The 13466-nt window shown below is 35.0% G+C and overlaps 1 protein-coding gene across 1 annotated transcript; it reads left to right on the forward strand.

The window, feature by feature from the left end:
- The first annotated feature begins 7139 nt into the window (after positions 1-7139).
- Positions 7140-11116, forward strand: LOC139854395 (uncharacterized). Its single transcript, XM_071843700.1, has 5 exons — positions 7140-8298; positions 8373-9091; positions 9458-9593; positions 9711-9922; positions 10070-11116. Exons 1-5 carry the CDS (start codon positions 7140-7142, stop codon positions 11114-11116), a joined length of 3273 nt encoding a protein of 1090 aa, XP_071699801.1.
- The last annotated feature ends 2350 nt before the right edge of the window (positions 11117-13466 follow it).

A 13466-nucleotide genomic window follows, 5' to 3' on the forward strand; every position in this document is an offset into this window, starting at 1 on the left:
GGTCGTCACACACTGTAACATCCCGCCTTTTTCCGTTTACTTTTACGTTTAACTATTTAAATCCCGTTATATGTTTATAACATCTCCGGTTAATACGTGTTTTAAAAATATCTCGTCTAGGTATTTCACGCACCCGCAAACGAACTTGAGGGACTAGTTTCGCCAAAATGCCAAAGAGGTGACTAGCCTTTGACTAGTCAACCCCCACCCCCATCTTTTCTTTTTCATTTCCCTTTTCTTCTTCTACTTCCATATTTTCTCTCAATTCTCCAATTTCAAGAATCATCATTTAAATCAAATCGAGCAAGCATCCATCTAAACAAATTGCATATTCGGAATCCTCTCATTTTCCTCTTCGATTCCATATTCCATACCGATTTCATCAAGTTTGGGTAACTTTCTAAAATCACTAGATTTTGTGTTCTTGATGTTTTTAACTTATAAAGTTGTTAATTAGTGTCTATGGCTCAAGTCTAACATGATTATATGATTTATATGCTCGATTTCGTAATTTGAAGTAACTAGCTTGAATATGAACTTTGGTGTGTTTGATTTGGTAATTTGGTTGCTTAAATGTTGTTGTTATGGTAAAGTGCAAGTATTAAATGTGTTACTAGTAGCACTAGCTTCAATTTGATGTGTAGGTTGTTTTAGAAAACTTCATAAACTTGATTATTGGTTTTGGCAGATTTGGGTCAGGGTTTGATGAACTTGAAATGAACTTTTGATGCTTTGAATGACATGAAATGTTATTTGTAAGTGTTAGGTTGTATTGTATGCTTGATCACCTTCGAAACGGCATATCATTCATGTAAATTGGTTGCCGAATCATCGAATTTCATTTATGAACTTGAGTGCATTTAATGAGGAGCTTTGAATGTGATTGTGGTTGTTGTAAAAGTAAATGTGATGGATGAAATGTGTTTAGTTGTTTTCCTTGTCAAAATACCTTTCCGATGATATAAGATACATGCTTTGGTTGTTTGCGGGTCATAAATGGTAATTGGATGAAGTTAGGTTCGTGCATAAAACTTAAAAACTGCCAGAATTCTCTGCAAAGGAAATGGCGCGGCGCGCCATATACCCGCGCGGCGCGCCAAAGTGGTCTGTCCAACTTTGTCGATTTTCGAATAATGTTTGCTATGCTACGCACCTCCGATTCACATGTAACTTGTTCTAACATGCTCATATATGATTAAAAACCTCAGAAAAATAGTTCGGGACCCGACCCGAACGTGTTGACTTTTTCGTTGACTTTGACCGACCAAAGTTTGACTTTTTGTCAAACTTAACCAAATAATTATGCAACCTTCCTAACTTGTTTCTATACTTGTATCTTGCATGAAACTTGACAATTTGATTTCACATGCTACATAATCGAGTCGTAACGAGCCATAGGACTAATTGAACATCTTTGACCTATCGTGTTTACCGTTATTGATACGACCTATTTGTTTAGGTCAAGACTAGCACTACTTTTCATACGTGCACTCAAGGTGAGATCATAGTCCCATCTTTCAAACAACTTTTATGCTTTAAACTATGGGATGAGAAACATATACGTATCATACTTTTATACATTGAACACAAGTACGAAAACGAACATTCCATGTACGGGTTTGAACAAAAATCCTCAATTCAATTATCATTAGTTACACTTGCAGGGTGTAAACGTGAACTTATATTATGTGATCACATGGGCTTGACGAGCCTCATTCGGACGGTTCGCTACCGTTAGCGGATGAAATATATTTTCGGGTCTAGTGTATGTTCTAACAGTACGCAAAAGGTGCAAATGTCACACCCCCAAATAGGGCCTGGGGTATTTGTGACTAATTATATCAAATCACAGTTGTATAAACGAGAACGACTCTACGTGAGACGTTTTGTTGAGTTTTGCAGCGGAAGATAAATATGTCTTTAATTGATATGATATGTAATGAAGACTCCAAGCATAGCAAGCAATCATCATCAAAGCAGTAGATATACAGCGGAAGCAATATTTAAGTACCTGAGAATAAACATGCTTAAAAAGTCAACACGAGGTTGAGTGAGTTCATAGGTTTGTAATAAATAATGATTTCAGTAATAGTGTTAGACCACAAGATTTGTTTTCATAAGTAGATCACCCAGATCCAGTCAAGTTGATCTCCCGTAGGATCAAAAATTATGCCAGTGCGTTATATTTAGACTAAACGTTGTTTGCCCCGTGACAAGTTGTTCTGTCCTTGTCATTTAATTTCATTATCAAGTAATACAAAGACTTAGTCAAATGTATCGGGGACGTTACTCCCGATAGGCCTATCCCCAATAATTAAGAATGCCGCAGCAATTAAAAATATCACTGTAGGGACTTAGTCGGACATAGCCGGGTATAGCATAGTTTTAACAGTTGGTACTGATATTTAGACTAGACTTTCAAGTTTGCCCCGTAACAAGTTATCGTTTATACTTGTCGGTTGGGGACTTGCTGGTCATAGCCCAACATATCATAGTTTAATAGTTGGTACTTGTATTTAGACTAGACTTTCAAGTTTGCCCCGTAACAAGTTATCGTTTATACTTGTCGGTTGGGAACTTGCTGGTCATAGCCCAACATATCACAGTTTAATAGTTGATACGTGTAAAACTGTTATAAAAGTTGCGCATGTATTCTCAGCCCAAAAATGTAAAGAGTAAAAGGGATCATATGAAACTCACAATACGATAGTTTGTATGATATGCGTATGATAACACTCGAACAAGTACAGAGATGTCCTCGGATTCACGAATCTATATCAAGTATATATATATATTAACACATATACTCGTAATCGAATAAGTTTATTTGGTTCAATTGTTATATTTTTCTCTATATATACTTTTATATATATTAGGTTTATAAATATTTATTTGATGAAATAATATTAATAATATTAATGAATAAAAAGTTGTATTATTTTGTAATAACAATAATAATACTAGTAATAAAAATGATAATAGTCATAATAAGGTTCTAAAGATAATAATAATAATATAGTTTTGATGATAGCAAAAATGTTAATTTTTGTAAAATTTATAATAACGATAATAATTTTTAATAATAACAATACTAATAATAATAATTACACTTATGTTAAAAATGATAATAATAGTATTATTAATTATAAAATGATACTAATACTAATATTAATAATTTGTGTTATTTTCATAATAATAATAATAATAATCATGATATAAATAATAATAATAATAATAATAATTATAATGATAATACTAATAATTATAATGATAATACTAGTATTACTAGTAATAATACTTTTAATAATAATAATAATACTAGTAATAATAATAATAATAATAATAATAATAATAATAATAATAATAATAATAATAATAATAATTTTGATAAAGAAACTACCTTTAAAGCTCTTTTTAAAAAAATATGCCTCAACTAGGACTCGAACCCGTGACCTCTCGAAACCCGTCAAACACCCAAACCAGTCCCTCTGTTCTGCTTTTTCTGATTTAAACCCCTTTGTATTTATTATAAACCGAAACAAAACTGGTTCCCTTCCTTCTACTTCCTTAACTCAATTTGGCTAGAGACTAAAATCAATCCTAACCACTAATTAATCTAATGCTTTAGGTTCTTCTATTGAAACAGAAACGACTCATTTGGTTTGATTTGCATTAACAGAAATAAATAAAATAAAAATAAAAAGAGCTGTATCAGAAAAAAAAAACGAAGATATAATTTACACTTGTAGGTCGTTTTAGGTTGTGATCTCTACATAAAAAAATTTATAAATCACTCATGGAAACTATTGAAATCATTAATTGGACTTGAATCACAACGGATAACACGAATTTGATTGAAGAACACATGTTTGACTTTTTGATTTCGAAACTTTGACTCACGAATTCAACTTCGATATGAAAAACTGGAAGTTGAGCTTTTGCAGAAAGTTTCATTAGATTATTCCTAACAAAACCACATTAATAGATTTTAAAATAGATTTCGATTTCGGGCTTTTCATAAAAATAGTTCAAAATTGTAATATCCTATAAAACTAAAATAAATAAAACATATAAAATAGATACATAAGTAATAAGTGCTAAATAAGTTAATTAATAAATAAATTAACACATCATCCTAGCTTGTAAAGTTAAGAACGTAAATATAATTTATACCAAATTGGTGATGTATCATGTTAGGAATAAATATATTGAGAGTAACAAGTACTAGTCAATTTACTTCTACTAAATTTTAAAACTTAATTCATTATTAAATGAGGAAGATCAATCCTACTGGTGGAATTTGTTTGCGTCCATATTTATTAAAAGGAATGGGGAAAGTCTAATGAAGTTATATCCCTTATGAGTATCGTTAAGTGTCATTTGTTCAGTATCATTTTTTTTGGCACTCTCCTCACTAGGTTTTCACCAACTTGATAGCCATACTACTCACTATAATCTATCATAATATTAAGAGAAGATAATAGAGACATTCAAAGGAGAATACAAAATATTTACGGGGTCTAGTTTCGATTATAACACGAACACGTTTTAGAGGTAATTACTAAACCACACCTTTGTTATTTATATATAATTTGTTTATTGGCTTCTTAATCAACTTAATAGTTTAGATTGGCTACATATCACATGGATTATTATAGAGATGAAATGTTAAGATTTTGGGTACTAAATGGGTATCTTTTGTGAATTTTGATCTTGAATAAATTGTAGTCATATATATTTAGTAATGGAGTATAAAAATTATAAGGTTGTGACTATGCTTTTTAAAGATTAAAAATATAATATGAGTACATATAAATTTTAACTAATAAGAATTGTGTTGTAGCAAAAGAAATGATGGAGAGTTGATGCAATTATTAAACTTGTACAGTGTGTTAATCGATCGGCTAAGATGGCATGTGACCATGTTCATATTTAACCTATTAAATCCTTATGAAATGTAAGTTATTAGACTGATAGAATTTAGTAGGAAATGATAATACAATTAGGTGGATGTATATTTGTACAATATAAAAAAAAAGAAATAGAAACTAATATTTAGAATCCATGTTTTTAATTAAGATAGTAGGAATTTTTAGTCTTAAAATACTTAAGACACTTTAAAATATGCAAGTCATAGTAATATATGATAACATAACTATATCATTAATATAAAATATATGAAATTGTTGAGATAGAAATAAACACATAAAATCAAATGGTAACACTAATTAAATAAAGGATATTACATACTCCCTATTTGAAATGCATTTTGTGCTCATACGTGTGTGTTCCTTAGATTTGGCTCGGTGATCGCATCATTGGTGGTGTTTTGTTGTCTTTGGAATTTCATCAATCAACATAAGGTACGGATATTCTAGGTGGTTCTAAGATCGTTTCGGTAAATCTTTCCTCTCAAAACTTTGTTTCAAATTGTATAAGTATTATTGTATGACATGCTTGTTTAAAATTGTTTGTCTATTAGCCTTCGAAATGTGTTATGTTTTTCTCATTTTGGATGTACTAACGAGGTTGCTAATTATGTTTGTTAATTGAGGAATCATAATACTTTGGTGTTTGTAAATTGTGCCAAAACCGTGTCTCAAAAATCCAACCAAAACAGCCCCGAAATTGGTCCCGAAAACTGTTCCGGACAGCCCCGAAATCAGCCCCTGAAACTGTCACAAAACAGTCCCAAGGTGTCGCGAAATAGTCTGAAACTGTCGCGAAACAGCTGAAACTGTCGCGAAATTGCTGTCCGAAATCTGTCACGAAATCAGTTTCAGAATCAGTCCCGAACAGCCCGAAAACAGCCCCGAAACGTTTCCAAACTGCCCGGTAATGAACGTGTGTGTGTAGGGCGAGTGGTACGGTGATTCGTATCGAGTGTCCCTCATTCCACGTGGCTTTACATGTCCCGTTAAGTCCCGTTTAAGTTAATAATTCGTAAAGGGCTGAAATATAATGTAGCATGACTTTTGACCAAAGTTAGACCGAATGGTTGAGTTGACACGTGATTTTAAACTAATACGACATATCATTTTATAAAATATTTCATCAAGTATTTGGTCAAACGTTTAATACTTTGGTTCACTATATTAACCATTTTTAAAGATTAAAGTCCTTTGATCACTTTAAAAGTATTTTTAAATTCGTAATCATAAGTCGGTAAAAACGATTTCTTAAAATGTGCCTAAGAGTAACCTATTCATGGAGGTCCCATGAGCGCATTATTGTGACACCGATAATGTGGCATCGACCGTAGCGGTGTATTTTGTTATATCTACGGCGTCTCCTTTTGATTACCCGGTGGTGGTACGAGCTCTTTATATTTGTTATTATATTTTGATAGGAGGCGTATGGATCGATCCTAGGATTTTGTTTTGACGGTGTACGTTAATCGTAGTGTCATACGAAACGTCACCGATATGGATGATTAGTGGAGTAGCTACCCTATGATTTCATTTTGATACTTTGTACATATTTGTTTTGACTCTTAGTGCATTATTTTATGAAATTTGCATCATGATATATGGTATTGTGGATCTATACATATTCGCGCTTTGTTTTGCAACTAAGTTATTTTGAAAATAAGTTCGTTTTGAATATAAAATTTTGCATGTCATACTATACTCCGTTATTCGTTATATCCGTTCACTGGGCTTTGGCTCAGTCGTATTCTTTGTTTTCCTTCTTATACGACAGGTAATCAAGGGGGCGTCGGGAACGAGGGAAGAGTGTAGAGTGGAGTGAACTTAGCACCTTGCCTTAGAGATTTCCTTCAAGATTTAGTAGCTTATTTTGGTTTAGTAGTACTTTTGAATAAGTTTGTCAACTTTGGTTTGAACTATGGTTTGAATTCGAATAAGAATAACGCTCATTTATCTTTTAAGTTACCTTTATTTATATGTATTGGCATTCGTAAGATTAGGGTCTTTACAGATGGTATCAGAGCTTAGGTTCCCTCCTGTAGAAACTTTAGTCCTAAGTTATGGCCTGTGAGATTTGGGTAGACTTTTGGGTTAGGATTTTCCTTCCGCTATATTATTCTAATTCCACTTTGAATATTCTCTTTTATTCTTCGTACTAATCGTAACCGTTATATCCTCATCTCGTTCATAGATGGCACCGAAAAAAAAGGAATGTCCGAGGAGGAGGTAGATAACAAGATTAACCAAACTATCACGAATTTGTTACCCAACATTATAGCTCAAGCTATTGATGCTATGCGTAATCAAGGTGGCGAGACTTTTAAGCATGAAGACGAGGATGAGTATGTGGAGAAGAAAGCTGTAACGGGGGATGCTATTCATGTTTGGTTAGGGCGTTTTCAAAAACAACGTCCTTTGTCATTCAACACTGCTAGTACCCCCGTGGAAGCTGAGAATTGGATCACTCACATTGAAAAGATATACCGAGTGCTTGGTTGTGAAGAGAGGTTTTGGGTGCCATTAGCTGTTTATAAACTAGAGGGGGATGCTCAGCGCTGGTGGATCGCTTTGAGACAAGCGAAAGGGGGTATCGATTTTGAGGATTCATTAGATTGGGTTGATTTCAAAGAGTTGTTTTTCCGTCAGTACTTTTCTGAGGCGGAGAAAGAAGCTGTGATTCGGGAGTATGCGAAAATTAAGCAAGGGAATGATGAGTCTATTAATGATTTCACTAAGAGGTTTTTGAGGCTTGTGGGTTTGATTGGTGCTGCTGCTGGGTCTTCTGAGGACCAAGCCCGTAAGTATAAATGGGCTGTTCATGGGCGTTACCGCTCTAAAATGATTAATCTGAAATGTTTTGATGTCGCTGAGGCAGCCGATTATGCTCGGAATTTGGAGATGGAGCGAGCTGAGTATTTGGCTACTAAAAATGAGGATGGTAAAAACAATAGGGTTAAGATTGCACAACCACTACGATCTGTGCCTGCACCGACTACCAAACAGGGTCAACAATCTGGGAACCAAGGGTATCGTAGTAATAATTGGAATAATAGAGGAAATCAGCAAAGGATTGACAACGGGCCAAATAATAATAACCGTGGTCAATTACAAGTATACCGTCCTCGAGGGCAGCAAAGGGGTAATGGAAGTGGTGGTGTTAATGCCAACGCACCGTGTGGGACTTGTGGAAAGAATCATCCGGGAAGAGTTTGTTATCGTAGTGCGGGTTCATGTTTTTCTTGTGGAGAGGTTGGTCACTTAGCTAAGGATTGCAAGAATCCTAGACCTGGGTTTGTTCTGAAGGTTCCTCCGCCAGCTCCTGGTGGACGCGTCTTTGCCATGACTGCTGCTCAGGCTGCTGACGCTACAGGTATATTTCGATCCCTATTCATTTTAAAAATATTTCCTTCGAGTTATTTGTTCATTCATTCTTGATGTTATTAGGTACTATTACTGGTCATGTATTTGTACACCATCGCGCCCTCTTCGTTCTGTTTGATTCTGGCTCTACGCACTCGATTGTGTCTGTTAAGAGCTCGAAATATTTGAAAGTTTCTCCAACTTGGTTGTCTACTCCATTTATGATCTCTACCCCAATGGGTAGTGTTGAAACTATAGATCGCCTGTATCAAAACTGCCGTTTGGAATTCAATGATTGCATGTTTCCTGCAAATCTCTTTCCTATGACCATGCATGACTTTGACATTATTCTTGGCATGGATTGGTTATCTCGCCATCATGCGAATATCGATTGTTATTCTAAGAGGATTTTGTTTGGAAATCATTCTATACCCGATTGTGTCTTTAATGGCGATCTTCCTGTAAAGTCTATCAAGGTTATCTCAGCGCTTAAGGCGCAAAAGCTCATTACACATGGTTGTGTTGGTTATTTAGCTTCGATTCAGAATTTGTCTATCGAGAGTCCTTCCCTTGAAAATATCGATGTTGTTCGAGAGTTTCCCGATGTATTTCCTGACGAATTACAGGGTTTACCTCCAGTTCGTGAAGTTGAATTTTCGAATGATTTGATTCCGGGTTCCCAACCGATATCAAAAGCTCCTTATCGTATGGCACCACTCGAGTTGCAAGAACTCAAGGAGCAATTGCAAGAGTTGATAGATTGTGGTTTTATTCGGCCAAGTGTGTCACCTTGGGGTGCGCCAGTTTTATTTGTTAAGAAGAAGGATGGTAGCATGAGACTTTGCATTGATTATCGCGAGTTAAATCGTATTACTATTTGAAACCGTTATCCGCTTCCACGTATTGATGATTTGTTTGATCAACTTCAAGGTTCAAAGTATTTTTCTAAAATCGATCTTAGGTCTGGGTATCATCAGCTCCGTGTTAAAGAAGAAGATATCCCTAAGACTGCTTTCCGCACTCGTTATGGGCACTATGAGTTTTTAGTGATGCCGTTTGGATTAACTAATGCTCCTGCGGTTTTCATGGATCTAATGAACCGTGTGTTCCATGAGTATTTGGATAAGTTTGTGATCGTATTCATTGATGATATCTTGGTATTCTCAAAGAGTAAAGAAGAACATGAGAATCATCTTCGTGTTGTACTTGAAACCCTCCGAAGTAAGAAATTGTTTGCGAAGTTCTCTAAATGTGAATTCTGGTTGCAAAGAGTTGCCTTTCTGGGTCATGTTGTATCGGCTGAGGGTATAATGATGGATCCAGCGAAAATTGAGGCTATTATAAATTAGTCAAGACCTACTTCTGTTGTTGAGGTTCGAAGTTTTCTTGGTTTAGCTGGTTATTATCGACGATTTGTTGAAGGTTTTTCGACGATTGCTTTGCCGCTTACCAAGTTATTGAGGAAAGGGGAAAAATTTGTGTGGACCGAGGAACGACAAAAGAGTTTCGATGAGTTAAAGAAAAGACTTGTATCAGCTCCTATTCTTGCATTGCCATCAGGGAGTGGGGGTTTTCAAATCTATAGTGATGCTTCTAAGCATGGTTTGGGTTGCATTTTGATGCAGCATGGTAAGGTAATTGCTTATGCCTCGAGGCAGTTGAAACCCTATGAGGTTAATTACCCTAATCATGATTTGGAGTTAGCTGCTGTGATCTTTGCGTTGAAAATATGGAGGCATTATCTTTACGGAGAAACTTGTGATATTTTCACCGATCACAAGAGTCTCAAATACATATTCACGCAAAAAGAGATAAATATGAGACAACGAAGGTGGCTCGAGTTATTGAAGGATTATGATACAAACATTCAATACCATCCTGGAAAAGCGAATGTGGTAGCCGACGCATTGAGTAGAAAGTCATTTGGTAGTATCTCATGTTTGGTTACTCACATTCGAGAATTCGAAAGACTTGATATGGGATTGAGTAAAAGAGGAGCATCGGGGATGTTGGCAAATCTAAAATTCGAGTCTGATTTAATTACTAGAATAAAAGGGGCTCAATTGAATGATGGTGATTTGTGGACAGTGTTTCAAAATTTGGAAGAGGGTAAAGTGAAAGAGTTCAGAGAAGATGATGATGGGGTTATTTGGTGTGGGAATCGATTATGTGTTCCTAATGATGATGCTATTCGTGAGGCTCTGTTGTCTGAGGCTCACAGCTCACCTTTTTCTATACATCCTGGTTCAACCAAAATGTATCAGGATTTAAAGCAGCACTTTTGGTGGAGTGGCATGAAGAAAGACGTTGCTAGATATGTTGGGAAGTGCCTTACTTGTCAACAAGTAAAGATCGAGCACCAACGTGCTAGTGGTTTGTTGCAGCCGTTGGACATTCCCGTGTGGAAGTGGGATGATATCTCAATGGATTTCGTATGTGGTTTACCGAAGACTGTGAAAAGGCACGATGCTATTTGGGTGGTGATTGATAGATTAACCAAATCGGCACATTTCTTGCCTATTCGTATGGATTATTCGGTAAGTAAGCTATCCGAGCTTTTTCAACAAGAAATTGTGAGATTACACGGGGTCCCTTCTTCCATCGTATCCGATCGTGACCCTCGATTTACATCTAGATTTTGGAAGGGGCTACAGAAAGCTTGGGGTACGCAATTGAAGCTTAGTACTGCTTTTCATCCACAAACTGATGGACAGTCTGAGCGTACGATACAGATTTTGGAAGATATGCTTCGAGCGTGTGCCCTAGATTGGAAGGGAAATTGTGATGAGTTCCTATGTTTGGTGGAGTTTGCCTATAATAATAGTTAGCAGGCTAGTATCCATATGGCGCCATTTGAGATGCTTTATGGTCGAAAGTGTAGAGCGCCAGTTTGTTGGAATGAAACGGGAGAGAAACTAATTGAAGGACCTGAGTTAGTTAGAGTGACTAATGAAAAGGTCGCTATAGCTACGAATCGACTGAAGGAAGCCCAATCGAGACAGAAAGTGTATGCCGATAAACACCAACGTTCGTTAGAGTTTGTTGTGGGTGATAAGGTGTTTTTAAAGGTGTCACCTTGGAAGGGTATACGACGTTTTGGTTTGAAAGGAAAGCTCAGTCCTCGATATATTGGCCCGTTTGAGGTATTGGATCGAGTTGGTGAAGTATCTTATCGTTTAGCATTACCGCCACAGTTATCTCATGTTCATAACGTATTTCACGTATCTCAGTTGCGGGGTTACAACTATCATTCATTGCACGTGGTTCAATATCATTTTTCTGAAATTCGAGCTGATCTTTCTTATGTTGAAGAGCCCGAGGCTATTATAGAACGCGAGGAGAGAGTAACTCGTAAAAGCTCCACCCCTTTTGTTAAAGTTCAATGGAAGAATCATCCTGCTAGCGAGGCCACTTGGGAACTCGAGGAAACCATGCGGGCCGAGCACCCTCATTTGTTTGCTAATTGGTGCGTTTCGATTCTATAACTTCTTTCAATTTCGAGGACGAAATTTTTTTAAGTAGGTGGAGTTGTAATATCCTATAAAACTAAAATAAATAAAACATATAAAATAGATACATAAGTAATAAGTGCTAAATAAGTTAATTAATAAATAAATTAACACATCATCCTAGCTTGTAAAGTTAAGAACGTAAATATAATTTATACCAAATTGGTGATGTATCATGTTAGGAATAAATATATTGAGAGTAACAAGTACTAGTCAATTTACTTCTACTAAATTTTAAAACTTAATTCATTATTAAATGAGGAAGATCAATCCTACTGGTGGAATTTGTTTGGGTCCATATTTATTAAAAGGAATGGGGAAAGTCTAATGAAGTTATATCCCTTATGAGTAACGTTAAGTGTCATTTGTTCAGTATCATTTTTTTTGGCACTCTCCTCACTAGGTTTTCACCAACTTGATAGCCATACTACTCACTATAATCTATCATAATATTAAGAGAAGATAATAGAGACATTCAAAGGAGAATACAAAATATTTGCGGGGTCTAGTTTCGATTCTAACACGAACACGTTTTAGAGGTAATTACTAAACCATACCTTTGTTATTTATATATAATTTGTTTATTGGCTTCTTAATCAACTTAATAGTTTAGATTGGCTACATATCACATGGATTATTATAGAGATGAAATGTTAAGATTTTAGGTACTAAATGGGTATCTTTTGTGAATTTTGATCTTGAATAAATTGTAGTCATATATATTTAGTAATGGAGTATAAAAATTATAAGGTTGTGACTATGCTTTTTAAAGATTAAAAATATAATATGAGTACATATAAATTTCAACTAATAAGCATTGTGTTGTAGCAAAAGAAATGATGGAGAGTTGATGCAATTATTAAACTTGTACAGTGTGTTAATCGATCGGCTAAGATGGCATGTGACCATGTTCATATTTAACCTATTAAATCCTTATGAAATGTAAGTTATTAGACTGATAGAATTTAGTAGGAAATGATAATACAATTAGGTGGATGTATATTTGTATAATATAAAAAAAAGAAATAGAAACTAATATTTGGAATCCATGTTTTTAATTAAGATAGTAGGAATTTTTAGTCTTAAAATACTTAAGACACTTTAAAATATGGAAGTCATAGTAATATATGATAACATAACTATATCATTAATATAAAATATATGAAATTGTTGAGATAGAAATAAACACATAAAATCAAATGGTAACACTAATTAAATAAAGGATATTACATACTCCCTATTTGAAATGCATTTTGTGCTCATACGTGTGTGTTCCTTAGATTTGGCTCGGTGATCGCATCATTAGTGGTGTTTTGTTGTCTTTGGAATTTCATCAATCAACATAAGGTACGGATATTCTAGGTGGTTCTAGGATCGTTTCGGTAAATCTTTCCTCTCAAAACTTTGTTTCAAATTGTATAAGTATTATTGTATGACATGCTTGTTTAAAATTGTTTGTCTATTAGCCTTTGAAATGTGTTATGTTTTTCTCATTTTGGATGTACTAACGAGGTTGCTAATTATGTTTGTTAATTGAGGAATCATAATACTTTGGTGTTTGTAAATTGTGCCAAAACCGTGTCTCAAAAATCCAACCAAAACAGCCCCGAAATTGGTCCCGAAAACTGTTCCGGACAGCCCCGAAATCAGCCCCTGAAACTGTCACAAA

The sequence above is a fragment of the Rutidosis leptorrhynchoides genome, chromosome 6, assembly GCF_046630445.1.
Source record: "Rutidosis leptorrhynchoides isolate AG116_Rl617_1_P2 chromosome 6, CSIRO_AGI_Rlap_v1, whole genome shotgun sequence".
NCBI lineage: Eukaryota > Viridiplantae > Streptophyta > Magnoliopsida > Asterales > Asteraceae > Rutidosis > Rutidosis leptorrhynchoides.